This window comes from Phacochoerus africanus, chromosome 15, assembly GCF_016906955.1.
Source record: "Phacochoerus africanus isolate WHEZ1 chromosome 15, ROS_Pafr_v1, whole genome shotgun sequence".
Lineage (NCBI taxonomy): Eukaryota > Metazoa > Chordata > Mammalia > Artiodactyla > Suidae > Phacochoerus > Phacochoerus africanus.
The window spans coordinates 47,095,270-47,113,829 of NC_062558.1; the positions used below are offsets into that span (position 1 = coordinate 47,095,270).

Sequence of the window (18,560 nt, forward strand, 5' to 3'; positions counted from 1 at the left end):
TTTTTGTTTTTGCTTTTTAAAGTCTGCTTTACTGTTTAAGTTTTATGCTGTTTAGAAGTCACTAAAAATCTAGTCAGGGAATGACTTAAATATCAGGGGGAGTTCCTGTTGTGGCTCAGTGGTTAATGAACCCTACTAGCGTCCAAGAGGACAGGGGTTCAATCCTTGACCTTGCTCAGTGGGTTAAGGATCCCGGCATTGCCGAGAGCTGTGGTGTAGGTCGCAGACATGGTTCGGATCCCGTGTTGCTGTAGCTGTAGTGTTGGCTAGTGGCTATAGCTCCAATTCAACCCTTAGCCTGAGAACCTCCACGTGTTGTGTTTCAGCCCTAAAAAGACCAAAATAAATAAATAAATAAATAAAAATGGGTACCTCTCAAGATGGTCTTGAGGAAAATAAAAGTTTAGGGCTTATATATTTATGTAAGTTTAAAGAGTTAAATGTGATGCTGAGAAGGCATGTTTATAGTGTACTTTTATGTCATGATTTTAAGAAGCTTTTCCCTATTTCATAATGTTTCCTGCCTATCCCATATTGACTTACGAAAAAAATATTCCTAATTCAAGGTTTCTCCTATCTTTTCTCTTTAGTTATATGTGTAAGTCTATACTCAGTGTTTTTCTTTGTAATCAATTCTAATACTCATAGAAAACATAAATTCCTTTCAGATAGGACTGTGTCCCTTATTCTTCCACCCCATCATTGACTTTAGAGGAAATGAGTGGAAGGGAATAAAATTGAATAGATTGATACGCAAGTATTCATCTAACAAGTTACTTTGGTATTTATAGGAGTAGATCCATTCTTTGTACACCCTCAATTATATATATGTGTGTGTGTGTGTGTGTGTGTGTGTGTGTGTGTGTGTGTATTTTTGTCTTTTTAGGGCTGTACTCATGGCATATAGAGGGTCCCAGGCTAGGAGTCTAATCAGAGTTGTAGATGCCGGCGTACACCACAACCACAACAATGCCAGATCCGAGCCGCATCTGCAATCTACACCACAGCTCATGGCAAGGCTGGATCCTTAACCCACTGAATGAGGCCAGGGATCAAACCTGCAACCTCATGGTTCCTAGTTGGATTTGTTTCTGCTGCGCCATGACGGACACTCCCTAAATTATGTTTTTTAGAGGCTCCAAGCCATGTCATATCACCCTTTCTAAAACACACCAACTGCTGTTGTGGCTCAGTGGTAACAAGCCCGACTAATATCCATGAGGATGTGGGTTCAATCCCTGACCTCGCTCAGTGGGTTAAGGATCTGGCGTTGCTATAAGCTGTGGTGTAGGCCGTTACCTGCAGCTCTGAGTTGACCCCTAGCCTGGGAAATTCCATACACTGTGGGTGCTGTAAAGTTCATGGCGGCAGATGATAGGCTTTCCGAAATTCTAATTTTTCCATAAAAGCTTTATCATTGGCAGCTAATGTTTGGAGAAAAGATCTGCTAGGTGCTTAAGTCTGAATTACCGTAGTCTGTCAGTTATTCTTTCAATTAAAAATGGTACTCAGTGGGAAAAAAAGTGGCTAGGTCAGCTCGTAACTGAAATAGTTGCACAAGTACTTTACCTTGAGACAATCATTGTACTTCATTGTGAAACAGAAGAGTTTCATGTGTATTTTTTTCTTCTTCTTTTTTTTTTTTTTTTTAAAGACTCATGGATCAAAATTTAATAAAATTTTTCCCCCCTGCTTTATCAAGTGCCATTGCCTTGATTGTGCTAAAGTGCCAGCAGTTCTACCCACCAAGTCAGTTTGCTTTTTTGATATGAAATGTCAATACAGTGAAAAATGGCAAATAATATCTTGGTATTATTGTGACTGTGGTTTTGACCTCAGGCCCTGAAAGGGTCTCAGAATCTACAGACCACACTTTGAGAACCACAGTACTAGAGTATTAGGGTTTAATGGTTAAGATTAAAACCCTAATACTAAGTTTTGTACATTAGGACTTTTTTTTTTCTTTGAGGCAATTTGAAGAATTGTTGGAATTGTGTTAAATAGCATGTGCAGAAATATCCACTAACTAGTGGTTATAATTCTGGTTTTCTCAGTGGAACATGGTACAGTTTTGCTCTTAAAAAATTTTGCTCTGGAGTTCCTGTCGTGGCTCAGTGGTTAACGAATCCGACTAGGAACCATGAGGTTGCGGGTTCGGAACGATCAGGCGTTGCCGTGAGCTGTGGTGTAGATTGCAGACGCGGCTCGGATCCCGCGTTGCTGTGGCTCTGGCGTAGGCCAGTGGCTATGGCTCCAATTCAACCCCTAGCCTGGGAACCTCCATATGCTGCGGGAGCGGCCCAAGAAATGGCAAAAAGACAAAAAAAAAAAAATTTACTTTGTGAACAGATTCCATCATAATTTAGACTCTCAAATAGATTGCTTTTTTCCCCAGCCTTCCTATAGCATAACGATTCATAAAGACTACTATTTAATATAAATTATAATTAGTTCAATTCAAGTACCATTTAGATTCGAATTTGTTGCTGCTTTTTTTGAAATTGCCTTAATAGAAATAAATCTAATTCATAATAAGAGGCAGATTAAGCTAGGGTAGTTGTTCACACATTTTCAGCTTGAGAGTTCAGTTCTTAAATTCACATTAAAAAGAAAAAAACCTGCCTATTATGTAAAATTCCCATACAACCAGTGGTATGGTGAACTTAAACTTAACAGTTTCATGAATTATCTATCCCTCACAGACAATTGTTTCATTTATTCCCCGTTCACTTCCTCATTACCCTCCCCTCTCCAAATATATATATATATTTTTTGTCTTTTTTTGTTGTTGTTGTTATTGTTGTTGTTGCCATTTCTTGGGCCGATACCAAGGCATATGGAGGTTCCCAGGCTAGGGGTCAAATCGGAGCTGTAGCCACCGGCCTACGCCAGAGCCACAGCAATGCGGGATCCGAGCCGCGTCTGCAACCTACACCACAGCTCACGGCAACGCCGGATCGTTAACCCACTGAGCAAGGGCAGGGACCGAACCTGCAGCCTCATGGTTCCTAGTCGGATTCGTTAACCACTGCGCCACGACGGGAACTCCTCCAAATATTTTGAAGCAAATTCCAGACATCAGTCACACTTCATTCTTAAATAATTCAGAGAGTATCTTTCAAAAATAGAAATTTAAGGTTATAACTTAAGAGGAAAAAACCCACTGTATCTTGGTTTCTCTTACAACTAATATAGTGAGAACTTATTAGTGCCTGATAGAAATGTTCTTAACCTCTTTGATTTTTTCTTTTTCTTCTTCTTTTTCTTTTTTGGCATTGGTGTGTTCTCTGTCTAGAGAACCTTGGCCAATGTACTCTCATTGTGATTGTGCTACTAGAAAAACCAAATATGGCTGACTAGGAGCTTTGAAGTTATTCAAACATTGGGGTTTTTTCCAGGATGAAGAGACTCGGCACAGCCTTGAGTGCATCCAGGCCAATCAGATCTTTCCCAGGAAACAGCTGATCCGGGAGGATGAGAATCTTCAGGTAATGTCAGTCAGTCTACTTTTTGTGTGGAATGAGTTATTAAGCATTATAGTAACAATGTAGCAGAGCTAATGGATTGACGTGAGACACTACAAAATGTATTTTTTTCCTAAACCATATGCATGATAGAAATGTAAACTGAAAACATCTCTCCTTTTAGGTCAACTTTTTACTGAGAATTCACTGTTTGAGATCATCTTCTCTGTGTCATTCCTTCAGTAGCCTAGAATATAATTTACTAGTTTTTATTTATCTTGTAGATATAAACCATCCTTCTTAGGTCCCTTACCCTTTATGTACTGTTTTGAGTGACAGGTCAGGTGAATAGATATTAAACACTATTCGAAGACTGCTTTACTGCTTTTAGAACTCTGAAGGGTTTCTTCTTCCATTTTGTAGGTTCCTTTCCTTGAACTTCATGGAGAAAGCACAGAGTATGTGGGCCGTGCTGAGGATGCCATCATTGCCCTTTCTAATTACAGACTTCACATTAAGTTCAAGGAGTCTCTTGTTAACGTAAGTGATTATCAACTGTTTTCCCACTAAAGGAAATGGAGGAAGTAGAAAAAACTTGTTAATGTTCTCAAAAAGAGTGTTATATGGGGTTGGGTGTGGAAACATTGTGTGCTCTGCTTTTCTCTCACTGAATTTAGCACTCAGAGGACAGAGGACACTACGTTAGCTAGCAACCCTTATGCTTTGACCACTGCACGTTGTTATTTAAGGTGTCCATTGTTTTGTAACACTGTATGTTTTACAGTAGGTAATGCTATATCATTAAGCTTTGTAAGGGTGCAAATGCTGTGTAGGCTTTTATTCATTTTTTTGGTGGAGGAGGGGGTGGCTGCACCTGTGGCAGTTCTTGGGCCAGATATCCAGCCTGCACAACAGTTGCAGCTTGTGCCACAGCTGCACCAGTATTGGATCCTTAACCCACTGCATCACATAGGAACTTCTATTCTTTAGTCTTTCATAATTTACTGATTGCCTCAGTTGAAGAAAATGTCCTGGACCTTAATGATGGATGAGAGATACTTTGAGCTGAGGACACTTCCAGTGTAGGATGCAGTTACTCTAATGGCTGCATAGTGGTAAAAGTACAGTGTTTGTTTGCATAATGGAAACAATACATTGCTGAAAAGAAGGAAGGCTCTCAATTCTGAAGAGTGCATTTATCATTTTCAGTTAATGAGGATATCCTCAGCGAACTGGTTCTTCGAGTATGCTGCCATCAATAATAGTTTAATTAATGGGAGTTCCCATTATGGCTTAGCGGTTAAGAACTCAACTAGTATCCATGAGGAACTGGGTTCGATCCCTGGGTTAAGGATCTGGTGTTGCCATGAGCTGCAGTTAAGGTCACAGATGTGACTCAAATCAGGCATGGCTGTGGCATAGGCCAGTGGCTACAGCTCTGATTTGACCCCTAGCCTGGAAACTTCCATGTGCCACAGGTGCTGCCCTAAAAAGACCAAAAAAAAAAAAAATAATAATAATAAATAGGTTTACAGATAATAGCTTTTCACCACAAGGATGTGAAAGTTCATGTACTTCAATCAAATGAATGTCTTCTGCCTTCCTCACTGGACAGTATTATGGCTTTTTGCACTTTGGTTCTAGCACAAAGAAGTGTATTATGACGTCTTATAAAAGCTCAGGACTATACTTTCATTCAGATTGTGTGTTGTAAGGTTCATTTTGGGATTTTTAGAAAATTTTTATTTTACTCAGAGGTCCAAAATATACCCAGTTCCTTCATCACATTTTTCCCTTGTCAGGACTCCAATGGCTGGCATTTTCTCTGTGATTTGCATTTATTATATTAGTGTTTATTATTATTCTTTGTAGTTAAGCACATTTACTTAACTAGGAGTCATTGTGGCCTGAGTTCCTTCTGGCTTCTAGATTTGGGCTTTGATCATAGCTATTTTGTTTGTTTCTATCAGCTAAAAAAACCATACTTGATTCATCAAGGAAAAGAGGCATGTGCTTTCATACAATATAGCACTGTGCTCAGAAGGGTCCATTTGGAATTTGGTGACCATGATAGGGGACAGGATGGAATCTCCTGTAACATCCCAGCAACCAGACTAGCTACTCTGGAGATAATGATAATTAGTAGAAATAATTATTAGTAGAATATCCTAATTTAATTTTGTGTTTAAATATCTAGAATTGCTGAAATTAAATTGCATATGGAAATAATATCATTGCATTTTTTCCATATATTCCTCTGTTGCTCAGCTTTTTGGTTATGGCCAAATATTTCAGAGACTGTTAGAGATCTATTTGGGAATAAGGTCTGTTGGAGAGAAAGCATGGATCTGATCATGGCATTCACTGGCCTAAAGTCCTTCAGTGTTTCTTTACTTCGAAGATGAAGTTACTTGGCGTGGTGTCAGGCTAACTGGTGTGATTCTTGGTCCCAGACAGCTTTTCTATCTTATTGTCTCCCTTATTTCCTTCTTCACCCCTTTGAATTAGTAAGACCACCCTCCTTGTACTCTCATCCATACCTCACATGTCTGAGTTCTCTCTTCTGCCCAGGGCAGGTTCTTTTCATCTGTCAGGAGCCAGTTCAGGTTTTAAATTCTTCTCTGAAGCCTTTCTCATCCTAGTTCCCTCCTTGATGGTTGATTACACTTCCCTCTGCCTTTTTCTGTGTCTTGAACACACCTTTACAACATTTACCAGATATGCTGTAATTTTTTGTTTATTCATCTTTTTGTCTTCAGAATACAGTATGTCTCCTTGTGCAATGGGTGTTCAATAAATATTAAATAAATTGAAGTAAATATGGGTTTGAAATTGATATTAGGCCATTTAAAAACCCTTTTGGGTTTAAAGCTCATTTTAAAACATACTTCTATATAAGTAGGCATGAGTCATTTTTGTCTCTAACAGTAGCTGTATAAATTTTGTTTACTGGAATTGTTGGTCCTCCATTGTGATGGAGATATAGTGCCTTTTTTTTTTTTTTTTTTGGTCTTTCGTCTTCTTAGGGCCACACCTGTGGTGTATGGCGGATCCCAGGCTGGGGTCCAGTCAGAGCTGTAGCTGCCAGCCTGTGCAACAGCCACAGCAATGCCAGATTTGAGCCGCGTCTGTGACCTACACCACAGCTTTGGCAATGCCGGATCCTTAACCTACTGAGCGAGGCTAAGGATCAGATCTGCAACCTCATGGTTCCTAGTCGATTCGTTTCTGCTGCCGCTGCACCATGATGGGAACTTCCCCTTACTTACTTTTGAGCCAGTTTTTCACCTTAAAGTGTTTTCCAGTTAGCACTATAACCCCTAAGGCATAGTGCCTACGTGTTAACTTAAAAAGCCCAAGATAACAGCTTTGCTCAGAAAAATGGTTAAGCAAAAGTATTTTGGCAATGCAGTGACTTTAAACATTTCAGAAATGAGAGCCAGATTTCCCATTGTGGCTCAGTGGTTAATGAATCTGACTAGGAACCATGAGGTTGTTGGTTCCATCCCTGGCCTTGCTCAGTGGGTTGGGGATCTGGCGTTGCCGTGAGATGTGGTTGTAGGTCGCAGACAAGGCTCGGATCCCGTGATGCTGTGGCTGTGGCGTAGGCCGGTGGCTACAGCTCCGATTAGACCCCTAGCCTCGGAACTTCCATATGCCGTGGGAGCGGCCCAAAAAATGGCAAAAAGACAAAATAAATAAAAATAAAAGGGCTTAAAAAAAAAAAAAGTGAGAGCCTAGGATTTCTCCATACAAATAAATTCATTGCGTCACAATTAGTGCTAAGGTTCCTATAACCAGTGGTTACTCTAGGAAACAATGGCTCTTCCTACACTAGGGCCTGGATGGAGACTAGAGAGTTGGTTGTGTTGTCCCTCCCTCTTTCCCTCTTTTCCTCCCTCAGCAGATAAATATTTCTATAAAATATGTGAAATTAAGAAACCTCCTTTAAAGGTTATTATATTTATATAGTATATATATAAAATGAAGTAGTAATATAACTATAATATATAATAGATATATATTATAAAACATATCAACCATCAAAGCCCAAATGTGCCAGGAACTCTTGTATGCTTTTATTTATTTATTTATTTATTTATTTATTTATTTATTTATTTATTTATTTTTTGTCTTTTTGCCATTTCGTAGGCCCCTCCCGCGGCATATGGAGGTTCCCAGGCTAGGGGTCCAATCGGAGCTATTGCTGCTGGCCTACACCAGAGCCAGGGCAATGCAGGCTCCGAGCCTCGTCTGCTCTTGCATACTTTTAAATCAACACATTTAGCACTTTAGAAAACTGATTTAGTATCAAGCTTTAAATAGCTACCTGATACCATATAGTCTCTTTTAATTTCACAGCACATTGAGATACACCATTACTTTAATGCACACACATTCACCGGATATCAAGTTTCCAATTTCTAGGGTAAAGAATCTCTGTAGTACAGTTCATTTGTGGCATTTAAGGTATGAATTGCTCCCATTCTGTGCTTTTCCCAAACTATATTTTTACATATGTAAATGTATATTTCTTTGCTCAGCTAATTTATATACAAGTAAAGTGTTCAAATTGATGGAGTTCATGAAAATTTGAAACAATTTTTGTTGTGTAATTCAATAGACTGCCTCTCAATCTGCTGCTTCTGAAATCCTAGTAAGTAGCATGAGGATCCTAGGCGGTTGTTGCATCTCTGCTTGGAACAAACTGGTTTTGAGTGTCAGATGCTCACCTTGCAAATCAGCAAAGTGTGTTCTTTCTGCATGAGTCCCTTCCCTCATATTAGACAAGGTTCTAGTGGTACCCTGTATGAGAACAATTTGTAGGGTGGAGATAAAGCACTGCAGATTAATAAACACAAGCATATGGAATTGTGATTTTCAAAAAACGTAAACTGAATTTCAACCAGAAATAATTTGTAAAATCAATATTAGTACTTAAAAGAACATTAAAACTTCTGTTTCCAGATTAGTCTGTTTATGCTTCCTAGGAATGAATTAGAAGTATAATTGGAAAGCATCCTTAGCATTTTTCCACATTTTCCCCATTGACTGTTGTGTATGAAAAATCTTTATTCCCCAAGCATCAAAAGGAGGTTATTGTTAACAGTTACTGTACTTCAGCCTTAGCATTCTAAATCAGAAGAGGCCTCTGAAATCAATATTTGGAAGGGTATCTTGTAAATAAATACCAAAGGTGAGCAATAAAGACTTTGAGACTTTTTTTTTTTAGGGCCGCACTTGCAGCATAGGGAGGTTCCCAGACTAGGGGTCGAATTGGAGCTATAGCTGCCAGCCTACACTGCAGCCACAGCAACGCCAGATGAGCCACATCTGTGACCTACACCACAGCTCACGGTAACAACATATCCTTAACCCCCTGAGGGAGGCCAGGGATCGAATCCAAAACCTCATGGTTACTAGTTGGATTCGTTTCCACTGTGCCACAACAGGAACTCCAAGAATTTGGGTCTTTAACCTGTGACAGTCTTCTCTTTCTGACTAGTTTTTACTTATTTATTTTCTTTATTTTCTTCTTTTAAAATTTTTTTTTAGGGCTGCACCTGTGGTATATGGAAGTTGCCAGACTAGGGGTCGCTTTGGAGCTGCAGCTGCTGACCTCTGTCATAACCACAGCAACTCAGAATCTGAGCTGCGTCTGTGACCTGTGCCACAGCTCACAGCAGTGCTGAATTCCCAACCCCCTGAATGAGGCCAGGGATCAAACCCGCATCCTGATGAATACTAGTTGGGTTTGTAACCCAGTGAGCCACAATGGGAACTCCTTCCTTCTGACTAGATTTTAAATCATAAGAGTTATAGCCCAGATTTTCCGTAGTGTATTACATATTATTACTTAAGACTTACTACTTGTTTCATTTTTACTCTTTTACTGCCATTTTGAGTTCAAATGTGTATGCAAGATTAGTACTTCGCATTCATGCCATAAAAAAGGCATTTGTTTTTAAAAAGTAGACATTATCCCACTTTTAAGTTCTGATACTTAAAAATAATGCACATTTGCATGCATATACACCCCACCCACCCTCCTAGAATGAACTTTGGTAAATATACAAGGATATGCTGACATAAAATTCCCTCTGGAATGAGACAGTACTATGGATCTTTAATACTTGTGCATGTCTATTAAATTTTTAAATTGCTGCTCTTCTGCTTTTTTGGATTGATGCTCTTATGAGTTGTGTATATGAGGTCACTTTTGACCTTTTGAGGAATTAACAGCACTGAGTGTGTTTGATGTATTTTGAGCATGAGTTTGGATTTTTCATGAGGAAGAAGCACTGTAAAGAGAAATTTGCCTGGCAAGTAGAAAAGTAGAGGAGAAAGGGGCAGAAAGAAAAGGGGTTTGCTACCAAACAGTGAATTAGTGGGTTAGAGAGGATTTGAATGTGACTTTTGATTTCTTCCTATTCTTTCATAGATAGAATTGCCTGTAAGGAATCTTAGTTACCTTGTTACCTTATTACCCTAAGTTAATCTTAGTTACCTTAATCTTTACCTCTTGAAGATTCCTCATGAAGAGGCTACTTAACTGTGAAAGAAAAACTAAAATTGAGGTCATACAGAAGGGAAGGGCAGTCTTAAAGGAAGAAAGAAACGAGTGTCACATATAATTGATGGAGCCTGGGCTAGAGGGCAGACATAGATTCTGGTCCTGACTTTGCCACCAGCTTTAGTGTATTGGCTTAACCTTCCTGAGTTATAAAATGGTCTGGCTCTTGAATCTGTAATCCCTTGCTTATGAGGTTGACTGTTGGGTATGTCTAGTTACAGAAATGGTAAGAGATCTTCCTTATATGTGACGAAAGTTTAGGAGCCTAAATCAGTGAAGTCGCCTTTAAAAGATACAGAACCTTACTATGTTTTGGTTAGATGTACAAAGAGGTGGCCAGCTCTGCCTTTTGAGAAGAACAGGCAATCTGGGGGGGAAACATTGAAGAGTTACATTGAGGTGAAAGGGGAAGAAAAAGGGGAAATATTTATTTTATATTAAATCAGGTATTTCTCTTTTATGTCCTTGTTCTTGCTCCATATTAAACTTCCCTGCATGTGGCAGTCTGCATGATTATTAAAATCTGCTGCTTTCTGTATCTATGACTTGAGTACACATGGTTGTTTCTGGTGACTTGCTGGTATCTGTAAACTAGCATCCAGTATTTTTATCTTTCCTTACTTAAGTTTGCAGTGTTAAAATACATGAAAATTTGTATATTGAAAGCATTTAGGTAGTAAATGTTTTGCGTGCTCTGAGGTGTTGCAAATTTGTGTTTTGAAAGTCTGCACATAGGCTCTTGTGCTCTAGTCCAAAGCAGGAATGTAAAACTTACCTGTTCTCAGTAGCAAAATAGCACAGGCTGGTTCACTCCCTTTAGCAGTCGCTAATAGCTTTACTTGGTTTGCAGGTTTTCTAGAAAAGGTGATTGCAGGGGACCAGGGATGCAGATGACTGCTGGGAGAGAACGTGGATTTGTAAAGCTCACTTTCATTCCATCCCAGGCTCTTCCCTTTTCCCTGTGCCTAGAACTAGCTTCCTAAATTGTGACCATCCGAGGTTCAGAAAGTAGAGGCTGGTGGCATGTAGGAAAGTTGGAAGATTGTCCAGGGAAATCAGGAGGCAGGCAAAATTTTAGTTGATAAAATTTTAGAAGGCTGAGGTTAGAATTTAGGCTTCCCTGTTAATTACCAGTCTGGCAGCTTTTGTGTGGGTGTGTGGAGAGAGGACAAGGGTGTAGGCTTAAAACCAAAACAGCACAAAACCCAGCATGACTCTTTTTCAGGCTACCCAGAGGACTGGCCTGAGAACAGATGAGTGTCCTCTTCTGATCCTTTAATCTCCTATTACTCCTTTATAATATATCCTTATTGATATATATATATATATATATATATATATATATATATATATTTTTTTTTTTTTTTTTTTTTTTTCCTTCTTAGATGTATAGATCTTGAAATAATTTTTAGGTGCATCAACTCCAGTTTCTCATAGCACCTTGTGCTTAAGGACTTAAAAACAGAGGGCTAAAGCTCCTTTTTTCCCCCTTAGAACACAGACAAGAATTAATAGTCTTTCTCTTACTCCTGGTCCTATTATAAGGGAATTTTGTAGATTAATCAAAAAGGCTCTCATCCTGAGGTACAAAACTCCCAGCAATTGTCTGAGGGAGTAATATTATTTTGTCTTCTCTTTTTTTAATCCCTGTCCTACTTTCAGGTTGTCTAAGACATCTAGCATTGGGCTTCTTTTTGATCCCCTGCATCCTTGTTCTGAGAGTTCTCAGCTGACTGGCAACTACTTGTTGGGGCAGGGTTTCCCAGAAGCCTCTTTTTTGAAACTGACTCAGCTGGCAGGAGGGCCACCTTGTGCAGGCAGCACTTTTGTTTCTGTATGTACTGTGGGAGACTGCATCCTCTTCCTTATGCAAAAACATAGATTGTTGGAATGCTACTTGCAACACCCATAGCCACATTTTGGCTGGGCACTATACAGGGTGTAGGACAGTGGTCTACCCCTTTTCTAATGAGTGAGAGTATCCACTATTATTTTTTTCCAGGCTTTCTTTAGAAGTCTTGGAAATGCTTTTTGGAGCCAGGGGTTGAGTCAGGATGAGTTGAGGGACAGAAGGAGGGTGTCTGATAACAACCTGAAGATTTGTCACCCTATTAAGATGCTTTCCCTCCTATCTGGGTGCCTTCCCGGTTTCCCTCTCCACTGTTGTACTTAGTTCTGTGTTCAGTAGTCTGCTGACCAGATTGGCAGGGAGAGAACCATCCCAGTCACTCATACCTTGAGCCCCACTTGGCAAACATGGCTCCTCAGCTTGTCTTTTGAAACAAGTTAGACCTAGCTAATTAGCCCTCTGTGGGCACTGGTTCCCTCCTTGATACCTGTGGGTTTATTCTACTGAGCAGAGAGCCTGATCAGCAGCTCTCTCCACTGTCTTGTCTTTCTGTGCAACCTGCAGGCAGTTTAGACCCCCAGTCTTTTCAGGATGCTTCTTTACTGACACAAAGCCACAACGTGCTTTGTCATTTGGGGAAAGTACAGTCTCACTAGCACCTTGATTTATAGTTCTTTTCTATAAACAAGACAGGATAACCATTCTTGTTCCCTTTACTTTCTGTGTCATCACAAATCACAGCTAGCAGGAGCATCATAAAGTAGTACTTTAGACATGAGCTTGTGAGTACGACGCTAAAGAGATGATGTGTTTCCCTCTTCTTCCAGACATGATGCCTCTTCGTTTGTTGTCTTTGTGCCATGACATGACTTGAGGCTATTGATTGGAGATTGAGAAAGGGAAACCCTAAATCACCCAGAAAGTTAGTGATGCAGACGAATATGCGGTTCGGTGCTTCTTTTTCTTGTAGAGCTTTCTAATCACTCTTACTGGACACATTGAAGAATTGCAGGGTCAGTGCCTTTTTGACTGAGGGAACTTCATCTTTTTTTAATTGCAGGTTCCATTGCAGCTTATAGAAAGTGTTGAATGCCGAGATATATTTCAGCTTCATTTGACTTGCAAAGACTGCAAAGTTATCAGGTATGTAGTGTGTTTATACTCTTGTTTAATGTGGAAAATACTTTTTAAAGGATGAGTTCATGATTTGATAGCAGGAAAACAGCTTTTGAAGGTCAGCATAGTTAGGAATATTTTCTGAATAGTTAATCCCTGAAATATTTTATCTTTATGCTACTTTGCTGTTTGAAAGGTATTTTTCATTTGGACTTAAATTTACAAAAAAAAGTGCAAAAATAAAAATAGTAAAAAGCACTAGTATTGTGAACATTGTACCACATTTGCTTTATTGTTTGCAGGGTGTGTGTGTGTGTTAATATGTGAAATTGTTTTTCTGAGTGATTTGAAAGTAAGTTATATAATCATGGCTCTTTGCCCCAGAATACTTTAGTATGCTTTCCTAAGAATAGGGATATTTTCTTACATAACCATGATATCATTGTCACCTTCACATTTTATACTCATAATGCTACTGATAATCATAATCCAATCTACTATCCATGTTCCAATTTTGTTGGTTGACCTAAAAATGCCCTTTGTAACATCCCACCTCATTGAGAACAAGATCCAGTCAAGGTCACATAGTTATATTTATTTACCATGATTCTCTAGCCGCCTTTAATCTGGAATATTTTCTATCACCTTTCTATGTGTTTTGACATTCACAATTTTGAAAAAAAAATATTTTATTATAACTGTTTCCTATTTTATGTCCATTGTTTCCTCATGATTAAATTGAGGTTGTGCATTCTTAGTGGGAGTACTGTATATATGAGTTGTGTCCTTCTTAGGATATTGTATTACAACTGGAGACAGTGTCCATCTCTTCCTTATTGGTGATGTTAATTTTGATCACTCTTGTCGAGGAGTCACCAGTTTTGTGTGTCATTTCTGTATTTTCTCTCTTGCAACTAATAAACAGTCTGGGAGGCACTTTTAAGATGCTACAATGTATTGCTTCTCATCAGATTTCTCCAATATTGACTTTATCTGATCTCATCTTTACTATAATGGATGAAAAGTGCTGCCTAAAATGTATTTTAAACTTAGTAGCTCTAGCAGTTTTTAATTCCCCAAGTGTTTGCTTTGTTTATTTGACCTATTCTAGAGTACCAGTAAGTATGGTGTCTGGGCACATTGATGAGCCATACTGATTGGGACAAGGTGTTAAGATAAATATTTAAGTTGCTTTTTAGCTGTTGAGATTTGGCTCGCTTTTGATAGATACTGGTTATATCAGTTTAAAAAGCTTACTTATTAATCAATTTTTGCATTTGAAAAGAGTATTTTTACACTAATTATTTTAACTGAGATATATGGAAAATTGCACTTGATAATAGAATGAATTAGTTCTCTACATGGTTTTAGCTGAAAATTTCAGTGTATCTTATTTTTGATCTGAAGTTGCTGATTTATTCTAATTGCATAAGATAAGTTTTGAAATTATTCTCCACTTGGCCAAAAGTAGTACTGTGCTCCATTTCTGACCTTGGTGTAATATGTTATACCAAGAAAAAAACAACTTCTTTAAACATACACACACATACATATATATATATATATATTTTTAAAAATTTTATTTATTTATTTATTGGGGGGGGGTCTTTTTAGGGCCGCACTCACGGCATATGGAGGTTTCCAAGCTAGGAGTCAAATTGGAACTGTAGCTTCTGGCTTACACAACAGCCCAGCAACCCGCGATCCAAGCCGTGTCTGTGACCTACACCACAGCTCACAGCAATGCTGGATGCTTAATCCACTTGAGCAAGGCCAGGGATCGAACCTGCATCCTCATGGATACTAGTCGGGTTTGTTAACCACTGACAGGAACTCCCATATTTTTTGAGAGGGCCCACTGTTAAGCTTTGGTGGAGGAAGTAGAATAAAACCCCATTCCTGGAAGAGAATGACTGCCATTTTTCAGTATTAGTTGTCATTCATCAAACTCAGAAGAGATTTTGTTTTAAAAATTTTTTCCATATGTCCTGCCTTCTTTTTTGACGTTTCGCACTATTGGCTAAAATTTTTGGGACATGTTATTATATATCATGAATAGGCCACCTGTAATGCTCTTTTGACTGTAGTTATCACCTCACTGTGAGTAAGCACTCTTGAAATGGTGGCATCCTTTAGGTTTCATTGTTCAATTGTCTTTTGATTACATTTTTACTTGTTTGGCTTTACAAAGGTGTCAGTTCTCAACCTTTGAGCAGTGTCAAGAGTGGCTTAAGAGACTGAACAATGCAATCCGACCACCTGCTAAAATAGAAGACCTCTTCTCATTTGCATACCATGCTTGGTGCATGGAGGTCTACGCCAGTGAAAAAGAGCAACATGGAGACCTGTGCAGACCAGGTAGGCCTCTCTAAAATGTGCACACAGCGGCTTTATTAAATTACTGCTTGAGGAGATACCCTTAATGTGAAATGGGACTCCCAGGTATTCAAGTATTTAAGTAATGTACTTTTTATGGAGCACCTAGCATGTGCCTATCATTCTTGTAAGCTTAATGGAAGATGTTCCTGACTTTTAGGGGAAGGAAAAATCACTAGACTTGGCATCTCAATTTAGTGGGCCTGACTAAAAACAACTAGAATATGGTTTGATGGGTGTTACAGAAGCCCAGTGGAAGGAAGCCACAAGCGTTGTATACATGTTTGTGAAAACTTCAGCTTAGGAGGTGGCTCTTGAGTAGGCTTGGAAGGTTGAGTATGAGTTCAGTGATTACAGAATGGGGAAAAGGACTTTAGACAGCAAGTAGCATGAATAAAGGTACAGATGTGTGAGGTTAGACCACAGAATAATGGATTACAATATGGCCTTTCTATCTTTGAATCTTCAAGTCATAGATTACCTTTTTTCCACCCCTTTCATCTTATAGATGATGAAACAGAGGTCGAGAGGCCAAGTGACTTTCCTCAGGACAAATAAAGAGGTTGAGTCTATATTGGAGCCCAGGCTTCCTGACTCCTCCTGAAATCCTTGTCACACTCACTTTCTTGCTCCCTCAAAAATGGCTTTGACTAAGTTCATATTGTTTTTCTCTGTGTAGTTTCTATAAATCTTAAGCTGCCATAAATAGAGCTTTGCTGGTCTAGCAGTGAATCTTGAATGTGTCCAGCTTGGAAGCAGCATCTTGAATTCCTAAACAGTGAAACATTGTGAGCTTCCTTCCAATAAAGTTTACTCTGGGGACTTTTTCCTTTATCCTCAATTTTCAGTCCTGAACCTTTAGTCTTAACAGTTCTGCCGTGGGTTATTTTAAATGCTGAAGGCTAATCTAGCTACTTTTGTATCACTTTGTTTCCTGGCTCCATTCCTGATTGAAGCTTTTTGGTTCATATATTTAATTAAAATATAGCAAACATTACACAGCATATTTTTAAAGATGCTTTAATACATACTTTTGTTGGACCCTCATGACCTTGTCAAACAGGCACGATAGGCTGGTGTTTCTATTTTGGGAGCCAAAGAAATGGAGACTCAGAGGTAAAGGTTTTTTGCCAAGTCTCACTGCTAGGCAGTGACAAAGCCAGGATTTGAACCCCATTCTCAGCGGTTGGGAGCTGACTGAGTGGCGTGCTGTGGATACAGAGATGGAAAACAGAGGTACCTGGCCCTTCTGGATCCTTAGGGAAAGTCAGGAATTCAAGCTTCCCACAAGCCTGATTGGCTGGTGGAACCCACAGTTGTTCACAGGAGTCATCCATGCCAACCTTGGAAGGTGATGAGAATGTGTCTAAACTGTTCCTCACTTCAGTCCCTCACCCATTGAATCTTTCTTTTTCCTTTTTTGTATGAGATACCACTGTTTTTTGCTTGTTTATAGCTCTTTTCAAGTTTTTTGAGTGTATAAAAAGGTAATATTTACGTACAATGAAATGCACAAATCTTACAAGCATATTTGCTGAATTTTTAACCATGAACATCTTATTTATTAGATTTTTAGTTTTTCCCATTTTCTAGGATAATGAAGTTAGTGACTGTATTTTGCTGTCTTAACATATGTTATTTGGGAACTTTGATTTGTTTAAGACTTTTAACTCCAAAAGGTGTTCCCTAGTTTAGGGTTGCTAGCGTTTAGTTAAGGCTTGAATTTCTCCTTACCTGTTAACTCCCACAACCACTGAAAATTCAGACTGAAATTCCTCATCTCTTTAGATGATTCCTTATTTCCTTGATACTTTCAGTTTCTTTTAGGATTTGAGCCAACTCTTAGGATGTTCCTAAGATGTGTGCCGGGTCAGAACTTAACTCCTATCGATTAATTATAGATGGCTTTGTCCTGAGCTGAAATAACTTTGGTCCCCAGACCTTTCCCTTCTTAAAGATATCTGGTATTTTACCAGGACACACAGATATCCATAGTTTCCTGTCTTTTCATGGATTTGTGATGGATGGAAGCATTTGGGGTGTAAAATACTGATCTAGGAACTGGAAAACCTGAATTCAAATTTGTATATTACCATTTAATTGAAAATAATCCTGGACAAGTCATTTATCCTCCCTGTACTTTAGTTTTTTTTGATCTTCAAAGTGGGATATTTTTGTTCTTCCTGCCCAAGCTGATGTGGGTATCTTGAAGATCAAATCTGTTAATGCTGGAGAGTTTAACTCATAAATGTTTCAGTGCCTTCTATGTGCCATGCTTGTGAACATTCATTTTGGAAATTATGAACATACAAGATGATGTCATTGTAACGGATTAGAACTTACTCTGCAAAAAAAAAAAAAAAAAAAAGGAGTTCCCGTCCTGGCGCAGTGGTTAACGAATCCGACTAGGAACCATGAGGTTGCAGGTTCACTCCCTGCCCTTGCTCAGTGGGTTAACGATCCGGCGTTGCCATGAGCTGTGGTGTAGGTTGCAGATGCGGCTCGGATCCCGCGTTGCTGTGGCTCTGGCGTAGGCCGGTGGCTACAGCTCCGATTCGACCCCTAGCCTGGGAGCCTCCATATGCCGTGGGAGCGGCCCAAGAAATAGCAAAAAAAAAAAAAAAAAAAAACTTACTCTGAGTAAAGGTTGTATTTTGTTTCTTTTCAATATATACCACACTGAATTTAACCTGGTACAACTCACATTCACTCGTATTGTACTTCAGTGACTTGGTTTGGGAGTGTGTGTATATGTACAGCTTTTGCCTTTTATGTATTTTCACTATGGAGTACAAAGGAAAACATTCTTAAAAAATACTGTGGTGGCATTTTGAAAGCAAGTCAACCTGGTTCTTCTGTCTCCACCCAATATTGTTGAGTGTTGGTGGCGGCTACAGCGTTACTCACCAATAATGAGCAGGCCAGACAACCACATTCTTACAAATCATCTTTGGGTGAGACAGCACTTGAGATATTTCAAAGTCATACTGTTGTATAATCTGCCTCAACACATGAGATCATAAGCATAGACTCTCATGGGTGGAAGTTCATTTAGTCTTTCAGAATTTAATGAAACCTTTTATGGATTCTTTTCTGCCTAGCCTGTTGAGAGTAGAATGTGTCAGAGAGGGGAAAAATGGGAAAATTACATCATTACCTTGTATTCATGTAAATCTTAGTT

The 18,560-nt window shown here is 39.0% G+C and overlaps 1 protein-coding gene across 15 annotated transcripts in view; it reads left to right on the forward strand.

Annotated features, from left to right (window-relative positions):
• The window catches only part of MTMR3 (myotubularin related protein 3), a 151,706-nt gene that overhangs the window by 98,133 nt on the left and 35,013 nt on the right, over window positions 1–18,560 (forward strand). For 10 of the 15 annotated variants that reach the window (XM_047762313.1, XM_047762314.1, XM_047762312.1 and 7 more), the window contains 5 exons: window positions 3,399–3,488; window positions 3,888–4,004; window positions 8,089–8,121; window positions 12,948–13,030; window positions 15,195–15,361. In XM_047762313.1, the coding sequence (XP_047618269.1) occupies window positions 3,399–3,488; window positions 3,888–4,004; window positions 8,089–8,121; window positions 12,948–13,030; window positions 15,195–15,361 (490 nt within the window). Of the gene's footprint in view, window positions 1–3,398; window positions 3,489–3,887; window positions 4,005–8,088; window positions 8,122–12,947; window positions 13,031–15,194; window positions 15,362–18,560 lie in introns of those variants that run through there. The other 5 variants (XM_047762318.1, XM_047762325.1, XM_047762321.1 and 2 more) reach the window with 2 other exon arrangements.